A 25,286-nucleotide genomic window follows, 5' to 3' on the forward strand; every position below is an offset into this window, starting at 1 on the left:
CGGGTACAATGACATAGGGAAGGGACAACAGCCATATACTTTTCTGCAATCAACAAGATACACTATTTTTACATGAGAACAAGTAGAAAGTGCTGAGACAGCACAGAACAACGTTGGTGAAGTGCTCAGTGGGGAATCAGAGCTGGAAAGGCAGGGGGAGAATGAGCGTTGCTCCGCTCCGTCTCCCTCCGTGTGCTGGCTGATGGGGCAGGTTGGACACAGGAACTGAAGCTCTCTTCAAGACGTGATCCAGTGAGGCTGGAAGAAACCTCTGGGTTTTGTCATCTCTGCCTGAACTGCAATGAGATACTTTTTCCTTCCTTATAATTTTTCTAATAAATTATTTCGAACTCTTGGCTTCAGTATGCGGTAAAGATACAAAATGGTGAGTGTGGAGATAAACACAGTCTGCTTCGGCACCTTTAGTGCAAGAAAATGCTGACACAGGGCATCAAAACCAGGAAATACCAGAATTGCTTTAGTCAGGCGGCAAAAATGACATGCAATTATCCAAACCATTAGAAAAACCCAGAAAAGGCTGCATTTGCAGGGGATCCACGCAGAGACTTGACTATTCCCACAGCTTCCTCTAGATTTCTCCGGGGTTCCTCAGTGTCACAAACTGAACGCAGCTAGGACAGGGACATCTGCATGAGGGGACAGCCCTTCTGTGGGGCTGAATGCACACAGGTCACTAACTCCATGCTAGAGATGAGTAAAAAAAAAAAAAAAAAAAAAAAGTAGCTCTTGGGCATGCTGTGACCTTTGCTGTTATGGATGGGTTTATTCTAAATGACAGAAGCATTTAAATAACTGGGTAACAGTTTCCCCTCCAAAACTGCATTTCTTGCTACATCAGACATTGCTGACTCTTAAATTATAGTTTGTCATAAAGTAGTTTTTCCAGTCCTTGCTCCACAGGAGCTAGCTGGGACAGTGATATCATTCCTAAGGAAAAGCCACAAACGCTTAAGTGAGCTACAGTCAAATTTGATTAAAAACAACACAAGTATTTAGAGTTATAAAGAATGAAACTTTCCACAGCCAGCTGGCCTGGGGAAAAGAAAAAAATCAAGGCTTAGTTTGTGCAGACTCTCTTGTGTAGCAGCAGATTTGACTCAGCGCGCTGGCATTTTGGATGCAAATGCTCAAAGGGTGGCACTAGTAGAATGGACTCTGCAGAGAATAGATATAAAGGCCGGACTGTTGAAGAGCCTCATTTGTGCACCGGTGAGAGGCGAGTCCAAACTGAAGCATCTAGTAACAACGGGGCAAATAAAGAGCAGCCAAGAGGGACTGGAGCTGCAACAAGAGAGCAGGCTGTGGAATAACAAGCTTCTGCAGTGAGAAATAAACTAAAACAAAAGGCTGGTTTGGAAAACTTTGGCAGTGGAAATAACAGAACACATGTACACAGATTTCTTCCAAATGGCCAGCTAACCACTGTTGCTTGTAAAGCTGTACACACATTGTGTTCTGTGTTAGTGGTTAATCCGCAGCTGATTAAGATCCACCCTGCCTGTGCGTGCATGAAGAGGCATCTAGCAGACTGGGGGAATGATGCTTAGTAACAGCACATTTAGTTGCAGGATTTGCACCCACAGTTATCTTCACAACCAGGAGCACAAGAGATACAAGTATGGTCCTTCTGAGTCTGAGAAAAGGAGCCTCTGTGTGTGCAATTACTTCTCAGCCACAATGTGAAACACGCTGGTGCATCCTTCTTTTCAGAGGTGGTAATTAAAGAACAGTGCTGGCCTTCCCCTTTGTCATAGCTGGCCCTGAATACATTGGACCATCAGACTGAGGTCGTGGCCTGTGGAAGTCTTCCATAGACTTCAGTGAGCTTTGGATGAGGCTCTGCAGCTGGGTGAGAAATAAGTATCCCTGACCGAGAGATTAATATGTATCTATATAGAAAAGGATGAGTTCAAGGCACTGCCCAGGTCCCCCCATGTGCTGTACTCCAGCCTTTCTAATTCTTCTTTGAGGTTACGTGACAATGTAAGTTACAGGTTTATTCAGAATGACACCGCACGCACTGATTGACACTTCTGCCAACTCGAGCAGCGGAAGCCCAGCACACGATGAGCGGCGCCAAGCTGCAAGGCATAACCTGGATCGCTGCGGGGTCAGGAGGGAATCGTTTTCCTCCCGCTGCTACAGACTCAACTGTATCACCCAGGGAGCATTTCCAGCCAAAGGAAAAAGAGCCAGCCAGGGGCAAAACGAAGGACTTGGTAGGCTAACGGTCTCATTTGGTGTGGCAAATCCTCTGAAATCCACTGACAATTTAGGAGCGTAATCCCCTCACTTTTATTAGTGACATGCTTCAGTCTTCGATAGATTTTCCCTATTACCACAACTTATATACAGTGATTTTTCTCAAAATAGGATGCATTCGTCAAACTGCCTAGTAGGAATGTCTTTGCCCCTGAACATAGCAAGGATTAAGGTGTGAAATTCCTATTAGGGCAAGAGGATTAGGCTGTTGCATTTACATAAGGATTTGACACAGAGGATCCATTCATCCTCGGCGTACGCAGGCTGAGGCACAGGCTCTGTGAGGGGCTAATAGCTGATGTTTCAGATGAGAGGGAAGCTCCTCCTCTACAAATGCACTTATGTCTTTTTGCACGATGCTGCGCTTGGAGAGGCCCATTCCTTCTTGATCCCTTCAGTGATCACTCTAAACCCTAAAGCATGAGCTACAGGATTGCCCTGATTATTGTCTCGGTACATTTACATCTGAAGTAGTAAATTGGAAAGTAATTGATGAGAAAAACTGTTAGATTTGGAATCAACAAAATCTATGTAAATAGCATGCACACAAAAATATCTGGGAAGCACCAGTTTAGGGATGAAAACTATGCCACGAGTACCTGGATTAGAGTGACAAAATGTTTTCAGATCAAAAAAGAGACTATAGCTCAAGCACATGTTTTTTAACAAAGAAATACCACCTAAGTTCCTGTCTCTTCACTGAAAAGGTTCATGTCATAAGGCCCTGTGCAGGCACGTGGGCATAAAAAAGAAGGTCCCAAAACCCAGAGTGTCTCCTATAACACCTACTATTACAAGCTCATGAATGTGAGGCACTAAAATTCAGAGTCCTCATTTTCACGATCAGATCAGAAGATCACACCAACTTAGTCCGTTCCCTCAGCAACTCTGCGTGCTAGATTTAGCACCGGGTTAAGCCGTACATTTCCACTTCAGTTTGCATTCCTCAATCTTCCTTGACTTTAGCCCTAGGAGCAGAGTGGCCCAAACTCTCAGAAGGTAGTTTTATTTCTTGGCACCTTAGGGCTTTTGATCAGGGAAGAAAATGCACAAACCAATAACACTTTCTGGTCTTGAGTTTAAGCGCAGATCCTTTAGTATATTCATATATCAGTTTAACCACGCTAGTGTGCATTTCATCAGTGAACTGTAAATATTCAGTGTTAGGGTTTACTTTTTTGGTTACTGCATAGCACCTTGCATAATTAAACTACCCAAAAGCATAAAATTAACAACTGACTAAAATCGATATGTTATGATTTATGCCTGAAATAAGAAAAAAGTCCTGCAAAAGCAGAGCTTACAGCTTCACTAATTTAGGAATATCGTCACTAGTCACTATTAAATATAATAGTATTAATAAGAAGACGCCAGCTTCAGGCATGGCCAGTTCCTTGCCTTTCCTCTGTTAGTGCTTAACACTGCTCCTCAAATTCTGCAAAGCACCTCCACACAAGCTAACTTGCAGGGAGCTATTCACGTGCTTAAATGCTTTGATACAGCTGAGTCGGCACGCTCGGCACTTGGTAGCAGTGGGATCCCACACGTGACTGATGCTGGCACTGGCTTGAGAGGTCCTGCTTCGCCAAGGTCCAGCCAGTCTGACCCTAAGTAGAAATCAGCTGAAACACCAAATAACTCAGGATGGCATAGCCTACATAGGAGCAGAAATGAGAAACCAGGCGTTCATAAAACCAAGGCCTTTGCCCAGATTGTTAAATCACAACGCTTTCACCTGTGGAAGTTATTCGTTGTTTTTGCCTTGCACAAAATCTGAGCAGCGGTGTATCCTTCTGAGGTAAAGTCATTAATAACTATTTCATAAACGTGACCTGCGCAGCATATGATTATTACAAAGAATGAAGAGACAGGCAGTCACACATTCGATTAAGGAACAAAGATTCATAAATCCAAAACCCCGTCTCACATGTTGCTTTTATGTAGGACCTGGTAAGAGCGTGCCTGAACCAGAAGTGGAAATCGTGCCTTTTGATTTTATTCCTGCATTTCTGAAATAACAGGCCACTTCTGGCACATGCTGTCACTTTCCTGACTCAGGGAGAAAAAGGTGGATGTTAAAGAAGCCATAAATAGTATCTGCTGGTGCTCCTTTTTCTATTAGGTTGACTTTGATTCAGCTCCCTGCAATTAACAGGAACAAGAGAAAGATAAATAAAATTATCCCAGCTGTTTGTGGCCGACAGACCTGGCCTCCCAGCTGAGAGCTCTTTGTGCTGCTGAGAGCGTCACCAAGCAACCAGCCCTTGCAGCTGCCAGGCTGCAAAAAAGAAGTGAAAGCATGACTTATGGAAAGGAAGCACATGTGAAGGGGATAAAGGTTGGGACTGAATCAATCTCCACTTTGTCTCCTGCCTAAATACAGCACCAGATACAAGAAGAGATCACCGTCAATGGATCTCACCCGCTGAGGGGGCAGAACCCGGACACTTATTTATTTTTTTTTTAGAAGCCAGACCCTTGGAGCACTAAGCCCAGGTATCCTGTACGCGATATCTGGATGCAACGAAAAGAAGAGGGTTGAGTCTGTTATGATGCTATTGAGACTTAGTATTCTTCATCAGTCTTAGCTGGTGGTCCAAAAAGCAGCAGCAGGTCATCCACAATACAGCTGCCAGAATGACTATATTGTCCCAGTTGTAAGTCAAACCCACATATAAGTCAAGTGGAGGTGAAAAAAGATTGTCTGATAATTGAAACAATATGGCAAGGAAAGCAAAGCAAACAGGCAAATCCCCATGCACACAAGCAGGGAATGACTAAAATGAGAGGGGAAAAAAGTGGAGAGATAAATGAACATTCAAACTGTGCTCTATGTTTCACTGATTGGTATAGCAATGCTAGCTGTTAGGAAACTGTTAGAAATGGGTAACAGATATTCTTCCTACAGAATTAGGCAGTCCTTTTAAAAAAAGAAAAAAAACCAGTTGAGAAACCCTGACCGATATCATCCCTGACCTATATCATCCCTGACCTATATCATCCCTCCAGCTCTCGGCAGTACAAATAAGTCTTACAAGGGAGTCATCTTCTGATTTACGAAAAAACAGCTAAGACAAAAATGTGTGAAAACTTTCTAAACTTGAACATTAAAGACAAATTGACAAACTCATTTCAGCCTCCCTGTAAGTTTAAATGTGTCAAGGCACACCTGTTTGAAAATGCCAAATTAATTGCCTTCACCTAGGTCATGCGCTGCAGCTGAATCGAGGATTGGGGCCAGGAGCCCTGAGACCCACTCGTGCTGCTTGAATACCTGCAGCACCCTGCCTCTCATCTGTGACATAAGATATTTCCTGCAGCAACTACCTCCTCCTGTTTTTGAGAGTAAGTCAGTCTTTGGTGAGCTATGCTTGTAAGAAAAAAACAAGTTGGTTTTCACCGGTATTAAATATTACGAGATCTGTAAATTAGTGCTCAGTGTATCCACTTTCGGCCCAACTTTATTTTTCCTTGTTTACTGTCCGTTTTACACTAAATTGAACACTTCACACATGCAACTGGAAACAGCCCAAACAATGAATGTCAGGATCAGATGGCATTTTTTCCAGCATCTGTTTTCTGGAAGAAAAAGCATTCTGCAGAAACAGTGTAAAATGGAGCAGTTCTGCACCGTTTGGCACTAAATCACTACCTGCTGCCCTGAGCGGTGCAAAAACTTTATGAAGAAGCTCATGGTATGGATAAAAATTCAAGGAAAAGCAGACATTTCAGAAGCAGTTCTCCATTTTAAAACTGCAAGAAATGCCAAGATTGTAAAGATCTCTGTTGCTTTATGGTACTAAAAATAACATTCGCCAACAACTCTATCGAGACTCTTATACAAAAATCAGCCAGCCTTATGGCTTTCATTTTGATTGTGAAACGTACGCATTGTTTTGCAACCCTCTGTGACCAGACTTGTCTAAAATGAAGGAAATCCCCAGTACCATTTACTCTCAAAGTATTAAAATTCACCAGAAGCAAAAAGATGCCTCAGTTTTCAGCTGGTATTAAGAGATGTAAGTTCTTGTTTCTAATCCATTATGAAGGGCTTTCAAGTAGGCAAGAATAACATTCTTAGCTCTTAATGTTGGCTATATAACTCAACTCTTGATACACTTAATTTACATGTAATCCTGCAGCCTGCCAGCAGTTGATAAGGTTCCTGATATGCGCACATTTGAGAAAGAGAAGTTTAGTCCTCTTACTGCCTTTCTAGAGAGCTGAGCTCCATGATGGAAGGCTGCTCAGTTTTAAGGTTTCAAACGGGTTTTTGCTTCTCTGCAAATGCTTCTGAGCATTTGTCCCCAAACAATTTATCTGCTAGGTTTAAAATTTTTGACAAAGTTGAAATGGCTGCACTGCATTTTTGCTCATTTCCATTATTAAAATACTTCACAGGCTCTTGTAAATGCTAGATGGTATGGAAAAAGGGTGAAGAGAGTAATTTTTCTCTCCACTCCAATACTATTTTGTAGATATAAAGACTGCAAAAATTAAGACATATCAAAGAAGTGGTTGACAGAAGTTACAAATCCCAAGTTAATGGCTATACAACAGACCTGACTGAAGAATAGACAAGTACATACACATTAAGAGCAAGACTTTTACTAGCACTGTATTTCATGCCCCTAACGTAAAGAGTAGGATCACTCCATGCAGGTTTGACAAACCCATTTCAAATGCTCCACCATGCAGTGGGATGACATGTGTCTCCTGGCTATAGAAAGTCAGTAGAGCTACAGCTATAGCTTCTCTCAACATCTTTGCATAACTAGACACCTTGGACCTCCAAAGGAAGCTACTGGGTGCCAGGTCATCCCAATACCCCAGCCACAGGCAAACTCCCAGTTTCATACTTGCAGGCACAAAACCATACCAAGACTTAGCAGCCATGGAGATCCACGTAAGCCTGGGTGATTTAGCACTAAACACCCCAGAGTATACACACTCTAACCATTTGCAACCTACTTCGTGTTTCGCCAAAGTCCCAGTTATAACATACTGCATTAACAAAAGAGTTCCCAAGCTCCTGCATGAGCTACCCTACCCTTTCGGGCTGCTTCAGGAGAAGATGGGAGAGTTGCAGAGGGCTGCAGTGCAGCACAGTCACTGGAGAAGCTTCTTATTTACTTCCATATTCTGAGACACGTTTGTGAATGTGGAGAGGTGAAGCGGAAGGGTAAATGGAATACAGCAATATTTTAAAACGCTGTTCCTTTCTGTCTGAATTTTGAATGCATACCATATGCTTTAGCATGTTGTTTTGATTCTGTGCTAAGATATTCTTTACTAGCCTGCCTCATCAAGACCAATCCTCTTTGCAGAATAGTTATTTTTAATTTAAAACATAAGAGTAATTGCTACCGGTGTGTGCTGCTTTGCACTTATGTTGTCCATTACACTGCCTGTTCACTTTGGTAAGTATCTCACTTGTCTCCCACCTTTCTTTATTACAGTAATTCTTTCATCATCTTCACCAAGTACTTCCACCTCCAGATCACTCAGGACAACAGTAAACACCACTTGTATCTTGATGCTTAATTTTTAAGTTATTTCTACCCTGGTTTCTTCTTCTAAACTTGTTTCCCATCCATGATAGTATTTTTCCCTTCTTATCACTACTTCAGGTTTCTTCATATGTGCTTGAAGGAGCTTTTCCTAATGATTTTTTGAAATCCAAATGTCCCCTGGCTCTCCCCTATCCATGCTTTTATTTGATCTATTATTCTATACTAATAGATCATCAAGGTGAAAGTTTTTCTTGCAGAAGTTATGTTTATTCATACCTCGTTATGCCATGTTGTGTATTTCACAATTTTAACTTTCAGTTGATTTATCTAGTACAGAAGCTGAGTTTCCTAGTGTATTTTCACCACCAGACATACAGAGGAGAAGAGGTACACCCATTAGTCACCATTCCCAGCCTCTCTGTTCCTTCTTCAGCAACATTATGGGCATGAGGGAGTGAGGAAGGGCACAAGAGATTACGTCAAGAACGCAGGGGTACAGCAACAGCTTGAAGACATGCTTCTTTCACAGAAGCATGCATGCACCACAAGGTGCTTTCCTAAACCAATTATTCTTTCCTGTTCAGAGAACCTGAATACAAGACAGACATCTGTAGCTGTTCTCCCAGTAGCACAGTTAGCATGGCTAGGTGTTTCATGTGGCGGCTTGAACTGGTCTATCACAACCATGGAGCGATGTCCACAGCGAGGCAGTAGCAGAACCAGAGCTGTGGGCCCTGGCAGCCGCAGGGGACCGAGTACCAGATAAGCAGCAGAGCAGATGGCGAAGGCAGGGGAGCCCGAGGAAGGAGCCCGGAGTCCTGCTCTCCCCTGCTGCCCTGCAGGCTCACTGACTGCATAATTATTCCTGTGGAGCCAATAAAGCTCGTTGTGTTCATTGTCCTCCAGATAACAGAGCTCAGACCTGGCGGACTGGAAGGGCTGACCTCTCACGCCAATCCTGACTGAAGCAAAATCCCCGAGAAAAATCCTTCTAATGAATGGTGCGTATTATCTCATCTTCCCCATGTCTGTTTTTTGTCCATTTTGTTCATAATTAAGTCCCCCATTTGGGGAAAAAAAGAAAAAAGCATTAGTAAAAAGCAGGCTATCTCTTACACCCAATCTAGTTGAAAAATCCTTGATCTGAAGTATTTTTCAAAATAAAAAAAAGAGAGAAAAGCATCATGAGCAGATACATATAAATGTCCTATTTATTTTAGATTAAGTGGATAATTTAAAAACTGCTAATGACAATGAGATTTGCGTTTATTATAAGAGTAATGTAAAAGTAAGCAAATATTTTCAAAGTGCGGTTAAAGACTCCAGTACAATGCCTTTGGTTTATTAGAGTAAGGGAAGAAAAAACAATAACACGACTGGAGGATATCACTGTCAAGAGCACAACAGTCCCTGGGATCCTTTAACTAAAAGGAGAGTTCAGATTGCTTAGACAGCAAGTTGAGCTGCAGAGTTGGGTTCTGCAACACTTAGTAAAATGTATTTATACAGATAGATACACATGCATATACTCATACACACCCTGCTTGCTGTTAACCAGGAAACTAGAGCTATGTCTATGAATTCAGAAAGGCCTGGCTGTACGTTCACAGGGGAGAGGGTGTGTCTTACGGCTTGGAGCAGCGAATGCTCTGGTTATTAGCCTTGCTTATTTTTCCCTGTTCAGTTTGAATTCACAGCTAAGCAAATCTCCAGGAGCAGGCCTGCAATTCCAGCTCTGTATGCTAATCGATTTGCCGCAGCCTGAGAAACCCTGAACACAAGCTGGAATAGCCCTCAGCTTTCATGGCTTGTCTTTGCACTTTCCCACATATGCAGGCTTACCTTAGCCAATTCTGAAAATCTGGATGGATTGGATCCAACTTTTTTTCTCCTCAGCTCCTTTAGACATACTTCTATTACACGTATTTCTGTGCCAGTATCTTTTGTCATCTCTGGCAGACCTGAGGGTGGATGGAAGCTGTTATCCTCTGCACATGAGCAAAGCTATCGCTCCTTCCATTACTGTCCCATACAGAGACCTTTGCATGACACTGGCATCACATTCAAAGGACGAGATGAGGAGGCTTTTGACAACCTCTCATGCTCAGTCTGGGCCCTTTGCAACATGGATTCATTTCCTTAACACTTAAGCTCCATCAAGATGCACATACCACATACAAAAAAAGACTAATCACTGGTTCAGTTCCATGGGCAGTTTCAGGGACAAGAAAGAAGGAAATACTGTTGTGCTGGACGATAGCTCTATCGCACTATTGCTTACCAGCCTCTGTTATTGGGCTGTATGCCTTTACCCACATCTATGCAGGCTCTTCCTAAAGAAAAGCTTAAGCATGAGCTGTGTCATAACTTACCTGCTACTGAGTGAAAACAGTCTTTTGACCAAAGGCCAGTAAGAGCTGAGAAGGGAAGGGAGAAGTTTCAGGCAGATAAGAAGAGGTGAAACTTGCAACAAGGTGTGGAATATGGCATTAACCGCCATCAGGCTCTCAAGGTGTCTCGCACTGGGTGAACTCAAGGGAGTATTCACACACTCTGTGAGCAAGGTGTGAGCAAACATACTATATGTGATGCCTAGTCTAATACTAAGGACCCTGGCGCACCAGAAAAAGCAAGACATTTCCCCATTACAAACAGGGAAAACACATGTATTTGATTATTCTATGTGATCAAAAGAAATAAGATGTTTACTAGAGTCCACGCATTGAGGTAGACGCTTGCTCAGAATACATTCAGCGTAACCTTCTCCCTCTCAGAGCAGGAGCGACTCCCATTCACACTGGTGGGATTTCTACTTGAGCACCAAAAAGGAACCAGAAACTGTTTCATGTGACAATACAAACTAGCGATGGAAAAAACTACAAGGCTTTCTTGGCCTGTCTCAGCTCCTGATATTCAGCCTAATTTCCCTTGCTCATTTTCAGCCCATTTATTCCTAGATAAACCCTCTGGCACTACAGTGAATAATCATCTTCTCTCCTGGGATTCAGAGTGAAAAGGGAACATGTCACTCTGTATGACAGAAAGAACTGCCAAAATAAAGATGCTAGTGAGGATTGAATTTTTAGCATACGTCTCTTTCGGGGTGTGAATAGCACCAGGATTCAGTAATAGGGGCCACGTACTTCTAGGTCACTAGGTCAGATCTGACTGCATCTTTCAATAATTTTGACAGCCTGCCATCTGTGACACGAGGAGCAGGTGTTCATGTGGATCTTGGTCAGTACATGTCTACTGGCAAGGCTTGTGTTTCCAGAAAATCAACAATTTTCAGCAAGCAGCAGTGCAACTCTGGACCCTGCTTGTGGACTTGGAGCCTCACTGCCTTAAGACGACAGTAGATTCATCACAGCTTTCGCCAGTATTTGCATAACAACAAAATGCCAATGAATACACAGCACCCAAGCCCTGCTGGATGGCAGACTGGAGCAGGACACCTCCTCCAGAACCTGAGGCAAAGCATCCACCAAAGTCTGCAAGATGATGGTCTCCTCTCCTGTCTCTCCCCTTGCTCCACACATGCCCTGGGGAGCTGATTGGAGACCGCACTGATGGCAACCAGGTCAGTCTCAATGCTCACAGGAGAACAGATGTGATCAAGACTTCAGCTGCAGAGATCAGACTGCTTCTGCTTTAGTAAGTACAGGAATTAGGATTCACAGTGTTCCAGATAGGCCCCTTTTCACCTAGATTCTGTGGCCCACAGACTTAAGTAAACAGAAATTAATAAGCATAAGGTTTTCTGAATAACATCTCAGAAAGTCTCCTGAATATTTTATCATAAGTACTTAGATCCACATTCATGGAAGCTTGGCTTATTCATTCTAGCGAATGATAAAATCCTTAAGGGATACCTGCGGACTAATTGGTTTTGTCTGTGTTAGTGTCTAGTCATTGCATGAATCAGGCAATGCTGAATTTCTAGCTAGACTAAGAGCTCCCTAAAGAGAGAGAACTAGGCTGTGTTGTCTGGCAGTGTAAGTGACTTGGGTTCAGAAGTTCTTCAGCCCATACATTATTACTACCCTTCCTTGCATGACACATGGTTGCTAGAGAGGAATAATCTCGTGCACGCAAACACCCTAAGTCAGAGTAGTCTGCAAAAGCAATGAGAAGGAGTGAAGCTGGGAGTTAATCCTCACCCTGAGTGATCTGTCAGGGGGGCGGCTACGGGCAAAGATCCTGCCTGCACAATTCCTCTGCTAGCGCTTGCGATCCCAACCTGTTCTCTTGATAACAAAATGGGAGATTTATGCAAGGCCTGCCAAATCTCAGCAGTTAACGAGAAGCACTGAGAAGAAAGGACTGAGAAAAAGATGCAAAACAGATACAGTTTTATTGTTACAGCTTTATGCGGCAGAGAGGGAAGACGGGACTCGCCTCTCTTCTATTAGCGTCGGCTGCTGCAGAGCCTTTTGCAGGAGGCAGGACAGAAAACACACTTGCACCCATCTCCTGCTCTTCCCTCCCATTTGCTTTGGGGCTAGATCCCAGCTTTACACGAGTACATGAAACTGCTTTGTTCTGGGGTTACTTCAATGCTGTTTTTCAGTATCCAAAAGGGCAGTCAATTACGGAGTCTCAGAAGGACAAGGAGTTTCTGACATCCTACCCCTCGACATGTGTAATAACACAAACCAATTTGCTTGCTTTGTAGACCTTGAACCTCATGCCTCAGGGTGTAAGTTAACTATCTCCAGGGCTCTAGAGGGAATAGTTTCCCTCCGATCTTTCAGCAATGCAGATGTTACTAGGTACGCCATGGAGGTATTCACCACCTTCTTGAGCATCAATTACAGATTACAGCCACTGGAGGCATTTGTATATTTTGGTACAAACCTTATTCTATGTCACATTGATACAATTTCATTAATATAATCAATAGAGCTACACTGTCCTGGCAGAGTTTGGTCCACTGCTAGCATTGACACTTGAGCAATCAAATTTTTACTAGTTTGTTTCCGAATACCAGCTTAAAATCTGCACAGCATCTCCAAAGTTTGGTTGGTTTCTCCAGTGCAACTTGTATTGTAGGTAGCTTTTTCCTGGTAGTGCAGTATTAGGAGCTGCTGCTTTATCAACTGCTTTGTTGGCTTCGATCCCAAAGTCCCAACCTTTAACCTGTTGTGAGCTTAGTCATCCTGCTTCTCCCTCTGCGGCTGCTGCCTTTCCTCAATGCAAGTCATCTAAAATGAAATGGCAGCTTCTTCTCTGGACAGGAGAGGTGGGCTGGCCTCCTAGGCATTTGCATCAGCTTTGCAAAGAGAAAGATGAACTTCACTCATTACCTGCCACATGAAATCCTTATCAAAGCAAAGACTGCTAGAGAGGACCATTTTATTAAGACCAGAAATTCTTTTGGGAGCACAGACACAAATGCGCTGACATATGAAAATGTATGTAATTTCATCTGATGAGACAGCTAACACTAAGATGGAACAGAAGCACTTTGTCTGGGCTAAGTAAAAGCCAGTAAATAGCACATGTGTGACCTCTACCTGTGCTTGAAGATTTCAAAATCCAGAAGAGATCATTGCATGTTATTATGGCTAAAAACACATTCAGTTCCCTGCTTGACCAGAATATCTATATTTATGTGGAACTGAAGTGTACAAATTCTCCCCCCTCTGAACAGCACCTTATTCTGCTTATTTGGTGATGCTGATTGATAGGTCACAGCGCGGGGTATTCAGTTAATTAAGACATGGCAATACATCAGCTGAAGAAAAAGCAGAATGGATTCCGTGCCACAGAAAATATCTTAATGCTAAAGTACGACCGAACATGCCTGATGAATTTCTGTTCACTCCAGAGTATCACCCACTCAGCCAATGAAGAAGAAAGAGACTGATTTTTGTTACTACATCTCTTCATATACTTGCTGAACAACTCACAGACTTTGGAATACGAGACAGCGCAGCAAAAGAGAAGTTCAGTATGTACAGAAGACATTAGCTTTTACCGGTCACTTCTTAAAAGCAGGAATGACACCACTTGCAAAGCAAGGTGCAGAAGGGCGTTGGGCTGTCAGCGATGAAACAGCCTCCTCTTTTCCAGAAAAACACCTACACCATGGTGAGAAAGAAGCTCAAGCACAAACAGGACAGTAAATCTATACATTTGCAAAGTCTAGTTCAGACTATTGCATTTAAAATATCTGAATGCAACTTCATCCACAGTCTCAAGTTCTCTTTTCTAATTTGGTTTATTAATGACATGAGGCAGAAACTGTCATCGTGTGCTTATAAAGTAGCCAGTGCTCCCAGGAATCCAGACTTATTGGGGACACTGGCTATAACTAAGAGTTTAAAAAAAGAGAAAGGATCTACCAAAACAACTGTTTTCCAGCATGATCCACAGATCAGACCAAATTCAATCCTGCATATGTATATATTAATTGTATATATTACACAACACAACAGCAGTTATAGTCATGAAACCAAGCGCTGAATTTGATCCACTGCAGTATTTGTTTAACGCACTGAATTCCTTGACCTATACCATTTCCTATATGTCCATGAAAGTTCAAGTTAAATCTCTGTTGTGATTCTCTGTAGCCAACAATTTGAAACCCCTTTTGAGTTTGGGGGTGTCCATCAAGAGGTGATGGATGATATGCTCCAAGGAGGGAAGGAGCTTGAGTACAGACAGACAAGGCACAAGGCATTAGAAATATGTGCAAGACCAAGTTAAATAAACTACTGAAACACGAGATGTCTACAGACAACCCAAGACACAAAAAGAAACAAAATTTCCTTAACAAAAACTAACCTCACTGTTGTTTTGAGAGTTAGATTTATTCAATCACACCCCATCCAGCTCTCAGTTAACTGCTTTCTCACTCCAAATGCAGCAGGTCTGCAGTGCGTAGAAATGTAATTATTTACACACCACTATCATTGCCACTACTGTCTGTACTTCTAAAGCATCTTGATTACTCTACTGATGAGCACCATGGAAATGCCTATAAATAAAATAATCATCTCCCCTCATTAAGTTACAGCTCATGGACTGAGGAAGGATGATTTTCCTTTGTACATTCCTTTTGTAAATTTTATCATTTCACAGCAGAGGAAGTAACGTGCCTCCGATGACACTCAAAGAGACAGACTGTCAGGATTCTTGTCAGTATTTCAGCTTTGAGCAGCTTGCGTTTTTGCATGAATATTTTCTCTTGAAAATAAAGTGCAGTTTGTCACAATTAGGCATTCAAGAATCTCTTTCTAATGTCAGAATCAGACATGCAAAAACCTCTAATGTCATGTCAGAAGGTCAAATTTTATGGAGCGGTATGTCATGGAAATCCTAACAGCAAACACTGCACCCACAGCAGAAGCTTCTAGCTCTGGCTTCAACACTAAGAACACACATAGGTGGACAATTTCAAATAAACATAGGATTAAAAAAACAAATATTGAAAGAAACTTTCCAATAAAAACAAAGCCTTGGTGAACCAGGTTTGCTCTTCAGGAAGCTTCAACAGTAATTGATGCCGCAAACAACTATCAAACATTCCATTATTGTCAAATCACAAAATCGCACACTTTTCAATAACGGCAATACTGCATGTGCATTTGCATACAGTGAAACTCCCAGTGGTGTCTCTAACACACAATGAAATATCACATTTCATAAAATGGTGAGTTATAAAGCCAGCAAAACAAGTTAAACGTGACATCTTTACTCAGGCTTTACTGAAATCACATTTCTGCAACAAAAAACAATGGTGATGTTGTCAGGTTGCCCCAGTCAAAACAGTGCTGAATTAAGGCACCAGTCACTGTACAGCTATCAGAGCCTGACGTGAGGAAAACAAAGTTGCCTTTTATTTTTTGATTTGAGAAGACTCTGTATGGTGTCTGCTATGGACAACAGTTTGCACTAGGAATTGCTAAATTACAGAGATCTCTGTGCCCCTTGCTCAGCTGTAGCCCCATGCAAGGCAGCCACTCCAACAACAGACTGCAGTCTGCCCCACAGCAGCACTGCTGTAGGCAATCTGTAACTTGAGAGCAAGCAGCATCTCCCAAGTCCCCGCTTAGGAATTAACACAATTTCACATGTTGGTCCAGTCACCAGGCCACAACCTCAGTTCAGTTTATGGGCTGATTTGGTCTTGCTCTCCAGTCAGAGGTGGAGGGGGAAACACCACTTACTCCTGGAACTAGCTAAGAGGTGGAGAAGAGAGCAGTTTGATGGAAGCTCATGGGACATCCCTATTTCTGCACACCCTCCAAAGCAACATCTCACCTCCAAAATGCTGGCTGTTCTCAAAGAACTGAGGCATTTTACAGGTTCAGATTAAGATCCTCATTCATGGCTGGGAGAGCATCAGGACTCTGTGTGTCAGCATGAGTAGGCAACTGCTTTCAGGTGAGATCCATCTATTAAACCCTTTGTAAAGCTGCTGTGATTCAAAACACATGGTCCTGTGCCCATGTATGTTTTCCTCGGTGAGGACAGATCATTTGACTCTCTCCTTCCTCTTCCCCCAGCCACTTCCAGGGTTTCCAGTACATCGCTCCTTGTATCACTGCTTATTTACAGTATGCTGCTATATCTACGGGCAGTCTAGCTGGAAAGTCACCCATTCATATGTAAACCATACATCTTATCAAGAAAAAGTGCTGGGCTGAGACAAGCGGAAAGAAAAGCTTTGACAGGCAGATGAGATTTTTGTATTTCTGAAGCTCAAAGCAGCCACTAACTAATGTGCAGGATACAGAGGTTGGGACAAAGCAAGAATATCAGACAGGTTAGAGTGACACACTACTTTCAGCTCCCAGACACTGCACCTGGACTGTGCAGAACACTTTATGAGCCTATATTTGGGGTTCGAAGGATGAACGTTTTCATATGTAAAGTCTGCATGCTAGTTGGGTGCATTGCCTAGGGTTGACGTGGTATTTCAAGAGCCAATATTTGAATAATTTTCTCCAGAGACAGGAAAGAGTTAAAGCAATAGCATCAACCCCTAGAATAGCCAGCGTCCAACCCCCCCTCGGGTGCTGTGCTGCCTCACTCCAGAATCTGGAGCAAGAAAAATAGTAACAAAAATAAGATCATCCCTCAGTTACAGAAGACGCAGAACTGTTAAATCAAGCTCAGAATTTTCCTTGAAGAATCTAGCTCTTCCCAGTCCCCAAAGTTATCCTCCGCATTCCTTTAAGGGTTTTCATAGATACAGCAATATGAAATGGCTTATTGCTGTGTAGCTGCTAACAAGAGACAGATGTTTCCTTCAGTTCCAGGAAAATCTAGACATGAAGTACATTATGATGACCCACTACATATTTTTGACCCAAATCCCTTTCTGTATGTTGTTATCTCTTCGCACATTTAGTCAAGAAAATGCAACACAGTACCATGCTTTTCCTGCTAATTAGTGAGCTAGACAAAAGAGCATGCTTGGATCAATTACTTTATCTTAGCAAGCCTTCATCTGAGGGGAAGGAAAGTCAAGCAACACGTTTTCACTTAGTGAATCCAAAGCTCGAGAGTTCTTGCAATTACTTCAGAGCCAAATCAGCCAGCGGCTGTGAGCCGAACTCCCCATGTTATTTATTTAGCTAGTCCAGAAGACACGCACTGCACGCTGGCGTGCAGGATGGAGCATCTGTTTCACTCAGACGGTTGGCTACATTCTTAACTTGATATTAATATCAGTGAAAATTTAGTAACTTAACCACTGGCATGAGAAGTCTGACTTCTAAGAGAACAGATGGCAGTAATCATTTCAGGTTAATTTTAGGCTTCAAAAATTGTTCTGAGTCAGCAAAGCCTCAAGATAAGAGAAAGAAAAAGACATAACATCTGTAAAATCTCCTACCTGTTTCCCATCCAAGGTATACAGCTTTTTCACCACTCCCGTCTCCAGTTTTATAGCTTCAGTGATATCGGTGAGAACCTGCTCAAACGAATGGGCAGTCTTCTTGTTCAAGAGCACACGGACTGCCTTCCGGGGCTTCACCCCACTGCGGATGATGGTTACCAGCTTGGGTCGCACAAAATCTTTGTTCTCCTTTGCCTGGGCGCTGTTGCTGCTGGCCAGAGACTGAGGTGCTTTCTGGTTGGCAGATGTCTTCACATTGACAGACCAGTTGGGATTGACATTCTTGGTGTATTCCACCTTCTTGAAGAAGTTGTCAGATGAGCAGACGTAGCTCTCCCCTTTTGAAAGAAATGAACACCAGTCTAATTCTACAGTTATTACCAAAAGACTGCTGAAAAACAGACACTGCGTGCTTCCCCCCATTAATCATGTAAATCATCACTGTTTTCATTAGCACTTCCATATATTTATATTTATGCTTATTTAAAATATCACTAGTATTTACCCAAAGTAAGCAAGTCAGCCATAGCTTGCATCAGCATACACGTACTACCACTTAGTCACACGAACCAGGGGTTAAAAAAGGGTGAGAGTTATAACAGTATTTAGGTACCTGAAGATGCAACTAAGCTGTCTAAAAGCTCCTAAACACCAAATTCATTTAATCACCTAAATTATTTTGTAAATTTGCCAGCTTCCTCTCCATCTTTACAGACCTAGCTACTACTTCAGTCTGTCATCCCCTGCCAAGAGGATATCAACATTCATCCACAAAGTACCTTTTGTGTCATGCCGGAAAAATAATGAAAATCTGGTACTGAATAGTCTCTACCAAAAGCAGCTTTGATAAATTTAGCAGGCATAACAAATATGCTTCATTGTAGTGTCAGCGGTTTATTAGAGGACAGACTTAGCGGCAGCTGAGATAAAACACTACACCAAATACCACTGCTTGCTTTTATATGGCTGGTATCAACCAAAAATATATTAAATCCAAATTTAGACATGATAGAGAAGGGTCACAGAGCCTTGTTAGTTATTCACAAAAAAAGCCTTTCCCTATCCCATCCAAAATTAGTTTCAAGCTTTGTCTGTAATTTACAGGATCCTATCTATCTAAGGTTTCAAGAGCACCTTCAAGGATTTGTAGGATCTTCTTTTGGGCCTGCAAATCTGATGGATGCTAGAAGAGATATTACTAGAATGAGACTGTAAAACAGTATCCCTAAGGGAATGTAGCTGTCTGGTCTGAAATGACTCAGGCTGCTGAGCACTTGAGGATGCACTGAAAAAAAAAAGTCAGTCACTGCTAGAGGAAGAAGTTTTTGTCTCGCCATTAGATAAAATTTTAATAGGAACTGAAGGCATAACATGGGTACCTGTAGGATCATCTGGAGTTTCTTTTGATGTTTTATGGGGCTGATCTTACAGAATGAAGTTCTTCAAATATCACAATAGGTTTGAAATCAAAATATAGATTTAACTATTTTGAATAAAAAAACATTGTTCTTCATATAAACAGACTGGCTGCATTTCCTTATCTGTTCCCTACTGCAAACTCCAGGGCCTGGACATCTTTGAAGAGCCTACCCAACATCTGGGTCTGGCTTTCCATCACAGGATCTCTAGGGCAGGATTTGACATCCGATTGGCAAAGGTGGAAATATGGATTTCAAAACAACCCACTGATTTCCACAGAATTTTAAGGTCCAGGCATGTAGCGTAACCAGTATAGTGTTCATACAGTCATCCTTCTGCTGACTAAATTGCATTTTTGTTAGAGGCACTGAGATGATCCCTTTATAGAACATATCATGAGACCCCTAACAGGTACACAATAATCAGAAGGCTTTAATAGGCTTAAAACAATGGTCCGTGTACTATTTATGTCCTTATTACCACGCAGGTTGCTAACTTTTCTTTTAACCCCGACTTTGTACCCAGTTTGCCAAACAGTGATGTGTACTCATGCTGCTTACATCACCAACTGCAGCTTTTCTCCATCTCCCCAGTTGCATAAAATGACCAAAATCATTTATCGACAGGAAGCAGATATTCTGTTTTCCCTTCTGAAGATGGAGCAGAAATACAGAAGGCAGAATAGAGCTAACAAGGTTCACAACAAACACAGTCAGCTGGGCATTTTATCAACTAGTGTACCCCGAGCTAACGCAATAATCCCACCAGGAGGTTCTGTTGGCTTGAACAAACAATGCAATTCTGTATTTGAGGCACGTACGCCGTCAGCAAAACCCCTCAATAAACTGCCCATGTAGTACCCATAGCTGAAGCTCCTTAACTCCTTACATTTTTTGAATCTGACTCAATAGAAGCACAAAGATACCCCACAGAGTACCATACATTATAAAGAATTCCCACTGGAGATATTGCTTTCCAGAAGCATTGAATACTTTAAATCTTTCTGATTAATAAGTGATAAGTTGTGGTTTATTCATCTGCTTCAGCCAAACAACACCTGGTGCAGAGGGGGCCCACGCTTCTCTCCAGTTTCACAACTGAGTGTGAAGTGCAGCAAGGGGAGTTTGAAATGCTCACGGGGAATTAGCCCTCCGCAGAACCTGACCCCTCCCAAGCCCATAATCCCTGGGCAGCAGAGCCTCTATAAGCATGCTCAACAGAACTGTAGCGTTATCCTTTGAGAAAAGGGATTTCTATGTTTAAATGCAACATTAGGAATAAGTGATTTGAATACTATTCTCACCTCTGCCCCAGGCCTCCCCCTGTGGAAGCTCCTGACCTCACCTGCACCTCTGCTTCCCTACCTGAAAAACAGAAGTAGCAGTATCTGCCACTGAAGCGTTGCAAAGCTTGACTTTCATCTGTCTCTATGTAATACTTTGGGATAGAAGATGCCACAATGCAAGAAAGTATATATTTGCACTGTGTTCTATAAAATGTAAGGTCTTGGAGCATATTTTCCATTAATAAGTTCTATGGTTTGAAGTAAGCAGAAGAGATTATTGGTCTGTTCGGTACAGTACTATCACTCTTAGTTCCAGCTGAATCCTTTGAAGTTCTTCACTGCACACCATAGCTGTCTACTGTATTTACAAGAGTGTACACTGAAGGCAAGAGTGGTATGAAGGCGATGCTCTTCTCCTAAGGCTTTGTTTCCACAAATGTAGTATTAGGTAGTTGTGCATATACATACACTGGCCTTTCAAATCATGCTCGCATTCACAAGTGGAAAACGTAATCTGCCCTTCTCACTTTGTTTCATTTAACCCAAACCCTAGCAAATACATTACTGAATTTTAAAACTGGACAGAAATTTGCTTGGAGTGACACTTCAGAATAGCAGCTCTTCTCGGCACCATTTCTGCAGTTATAGCAGTATAGCTCCAGGGAAGAGGAGCTTTTCTTTCCTTCTTCCCTGACCTAAAGATGTAACCTGAAGCTTTAACTTAATTTAAAAAATCATTTCAACTGATGTCTTCCCAAACTCAGTTTATGGCCCTCAAATAATAGCAAAATTATCATTCAAGTTCCTCAGTGAGGCACATCCCTTTTACCATTTGCCAGCCAGGAACACGTGCTATTTCACTTCCCACAGCTGAGTTTTACCCAGACCTTTCCATGAGGTGGTAGCAGGATCAGGCAAGCATGGGCTGAAGACTTGTGAACTTTCCAGCTTTGAACACGCATACTGTGGCCAGAAGATCGCAAGAGAGAAATCTTATGGGGAATGGAGCTACCACAGAACGAGGAGTGGCTTCTTTGTTTCTCTGCTACGTCTATCTGTGCTAAGCCTACAATGAGAAGTCAAGGTGTACAACTGTGCCAGTCAAAGAAATATAATGGATAGACACAGCATGGTTGCAGAAGATGTGCACAGCATAATGGAAGGAAAGGGGAGGAAATGGATATGAGATTTTGTCAAAAGCAAAAGAAACAACTCCAAGAAGTATATTGCTCCCCAGCGCTACGCATAAAAATCTGTGCACAAATATTTACAGGAACACGTCTTTAGACAGCATGCAGCTGTGTACATGTGCAGAAATCCAACTATAAGCCGTGAGAAGGTATGATGAACACCCATGTCATTACTTCCAAACAAAACCCCAAATAGCAGCTGCAAAGAGACACATGCACGCATTGGGGGTGGGAAGCTTTTGTAAGAGTGAGAAGCACCATCCTGACAAGACCCAATCGGCTGCTGAACACCACACTATGGGCATGACACCAGCGGTGGTAAGGACAGCATTTTAGTGCAGTGCCAGGTCAGTGCAAGATGCCCTTTCTGCACCGCGAAGCCAAAGCCCTGCAGGATGATGCGCACTTGTCATCGTGCCAGTGTGCTCCAGAGGTGTCACAATTTCTGTCATGCCACCAAACCAGCCAAGGCATGCATTTATTCCTTCTATCCTGCCCTTAGCAATAGATGGACTGACTGTAGACCTTTGACCTGAAGTCATGATCAGCATATTTACCATTTGAAGCCGTGGCTTGTATCATGCTGAATTACTCTGGCTACAAGTGCATTACACATTACTGTGCTACCAATTTGATAGAAGCACAAGGCAATTATTCAGCTCCTAAAAGAAGGGATGATCTCAGCAAAGATAAGGTTTGCCTTTGAGAAGGTTTCTTAGAGAAACTCTAAGCTCAAGATGAGCACTAATCCTTCAACCCTCTTACAGCAGCAAATTGTTACAATACTAAAAATGACAGGCTGCGCTTTCAGAAAAAGTTATCCTTTCCCAGCATGCACCAGCAAGTTTTCAAGTATAATGAACTGTGGGCAGAAGTCTTGCGAGAAAAATCGGGAAAGCTGGATCGAGGCCATTTTGAAAGTGTAACTGCTAACAGTTATTCCAAAAACAGTCTCTGTGGGCTGCAGTCAATTATTTTTTAGTTGTTAGCTCTGCTGTCGCAAAGTTGAGATTGTGCTACTGTGCCCAGCTTTCATGTTTCATGGGATTTACTGTGACTCCAATAGGAATTAAGTGGACTTAACGCCTTGCAGAGTTCATTACATATAGCATTAAAGTAGGCCTTTAGTTTCAAATGCATGAACTTCCTGCTACTTTGTGCATTAAAAAGGATCTTCCTCTGCCTCAAGACCTACTCCACCATGGCAAAATGAACTCTGGAAGAGCTTCCTTCCTTTGGCTCTTCAACAGGGAGCCCTCCCATGACAGAGAAGCACCTCTTGCTCTGTTGAAAAAGTGAAAGAAATGCATGATTACCAAATCGCCTTCGAAACCACATGATGCCCATAAAGAATTTATGGGACCACACCAGTCCTAGCGCGACAGCCAGGATGACCAAGCAAATAAAACAGAACCACAAGGATAATTTTTGTTATACAGGATGTAAGTAGCCAAGCTGTCAGGACAATAGCCACAGAAAAACAGAAAGCAATGCCACAGGTTACCAAGACTTCAGTATTGGACTACATGAAATTCAGTTTTCCAGGCAAACTGGAACACACACACACATTGGGTGGAGATTTCAATATACTTCCTATAAACCCCTCAGTCCCAGCACACACCAGGCTCCGTACAGCTCCAGGGTGGAGCCCCTCCTATGATTACTTTAAACACTCCTGGATGAGATTTTGGAAAAGATTCCCCAGGGCATGATAGGATACAAAAAGCTTGGAAACACTTTCTGGAATATCTCACACAGGCCAAGAACGTTTGCAATGAAACCCCACTGAGCAAAACAAAATCCTATTCAGCTTTTTCTAGTGTTTAATCTGAGGCAAGAACAAATTTCACACAAGTAGCCCAGCACAGGACAAGGGCATAAATCCACCCTCAGGTGGGTCCTCCGACCACAATGCAAGGCAGGCTGTGCCCTGCCTCACAGCCTGAGCATACCAGGAGCTCAGAAGGGAGGACCTCTACAGCTTCAACTAAATGTTGAGTCTCTCAAGTTCTAGTTTTAATCTATGTCTGCATTTCTGCCTTTACTGACAGTGTCTAATCCATGCTATATTTGTATTTGATGGATTTATTTTCACGTGTATTTCTGACCCTGACCATACACAGCAAAGGATGTGTAATTCACATGAAATCAGCCACTGACTGGAAGCAGGTCCAAAATCCACTTACAATAAAAAACCTGAAAGATGCAGATGCCTCCAAACCACTGACCGGACCCTGAAAAAGGCTCAGGAAGGAAACGAAAACACTTGAACCAGAAAGCTCAGAGCTTTGACTTCCATCTTTGTCTTGTCTACAGACTTTGGACAAAGAAGTCAGACTGCTTTTCTGCATCTCTGTTTCTCATCAGTCATAACACCTTCTTCCACCTTGACATGTTCAGACCATAATCTCCCTGGTCAGGAGCTCTCTCTTCTTACACATTTAAATAGTGCCTTGCACTGTAGGATTCCCCATTTGTTTTGCGCCTCTAAATACGAGGTAGTCACGGCGCCAAGCCTGACAATATTCAAGAAGCATTTGGACAACGCCCTCAGACATATGGTGTCAATTTTGGGGTTGTCCTATGCAGGGACAGGAGTTGGACTCGATGATCCTTGTGGGTCCCTTCCAACTCAGGACATTCTATAATTCTACAACGTGGCAAGTGTCAAATCTTTACAAGTGGGGAATTCGGCTTCTGGGGAAACGTCAGTCCCTCCCTCCATAGGAAACAAACCAGTCTCCACCAGTATTGAGGTTAACTGAGAGCTGCAATGGCTTCAGCAGCCAGGAGTCTGCCTTGTGCCTTTCCCTCACTCTCAAGTTGCACCCCACTGTCCCTTTTGTTACGTCAAGAAACTGCGAGTGGGGCCACATGGGAAAGCAGCAACATTATGGAGTAGGCTAAAAAAATCTTCTGCCCTACAAAGAGTTTGTTTGTGGGACAACGGGGAGAGCAAGTTGCAACCTGAGTTTGGAACAAGTGGCCAAGAACAGCATTTCTTAAGCCATCTTTGCTGCTGAAATCAATGCATAATATCAGCTTCCACCTTCATCCAGCCCTCCATTCAAAGAAAAAGAGCAATCAGAGCTGAGACAGGGAGAATTTGCCATCTCATCACAGTGGGTCTACAAGAACACAGAGGCTCAAAATGAACCAAGGAACAAGCCACCCTGTCCAGATGTCAAAGGCAACTAGATTTTAGTAGAAACTTGGATGACAATGTGAGCTGCTCTAATATCAGCTTGAGCAAGGCTGGAAAAGATGGCACATGAGTTTTAATATCTTTCATATTCAAGTTTTCTCACAGCACAAGGCACAAGTAATTGTTACAACAGTGGCTTACCAATAATCTATAAAGGCAGCTTCATATATTGACTTCCTAAAGCCTTGGTCACTAGAACCAATTATAATATGAAAGGGAATAAAGATCACCTGGTGCTCTTTTCCAAAAGATTCACTAATTGACTAAACCAGCCATGCTAGATAGCAGCACTTGGGCCCAATATCCACTCCTGACTCAGCCAAGAGAGCAGGCAAGTGGGAGATGCTGTCAGCAATATACCTGTAGGCAGGATCAGCTGTAACAGTGCAGTAATAGGCTGCTGTACTGCATTAAAGCAACATATAGATTAAGGAGGAATACAGTCCTAATCAATGGCAGCATATGTTTTATTTACAAATACATTAAAACTGAATGCTGACAATAGGGAGTCAAGATACAGACAATGACTACGGTGATGGAA

At 42.6% G+C, this 25,286-nt stretch overlaps 1 protein-coding gene across 2 annotated transcripts in view; it reads right to left on the bottom strand.

Moving 5' to 3' along the window:
• Positions 1–25,286, bottom strand: part of DCX (doublecortin) — a gene marked incomplete at its 3' end in the record, with an annotated part of 72,884 nt that overhangs the window by 43,749 nt on the left and 3,849 nt on the right. For both annotated transcript variants that reach the window (XM_082322907.1, XM_082322908.1), the window contains exon 2: positions 17,644–17,984. In XM_082322907.1, coding sequence (XP_082179033.1) covers positions 17,644–17,984 — 341 coding nt within the window. The remainder of the gene's footprint in view (positions 1–17,643; positions 17,985–25,286) is intronic.

This window comes from Platalea leucorodia, assembly GCF_965183815.1.
Source record: "Platalea leucorodia genome assembly, chromosome: 10".
Lineage (NCBI taxonomy): Eukaryota > Metazoa > Chordata > Aves > Pelecaniformes > Threskiornithidae > Platalea > Platalea leucorodia.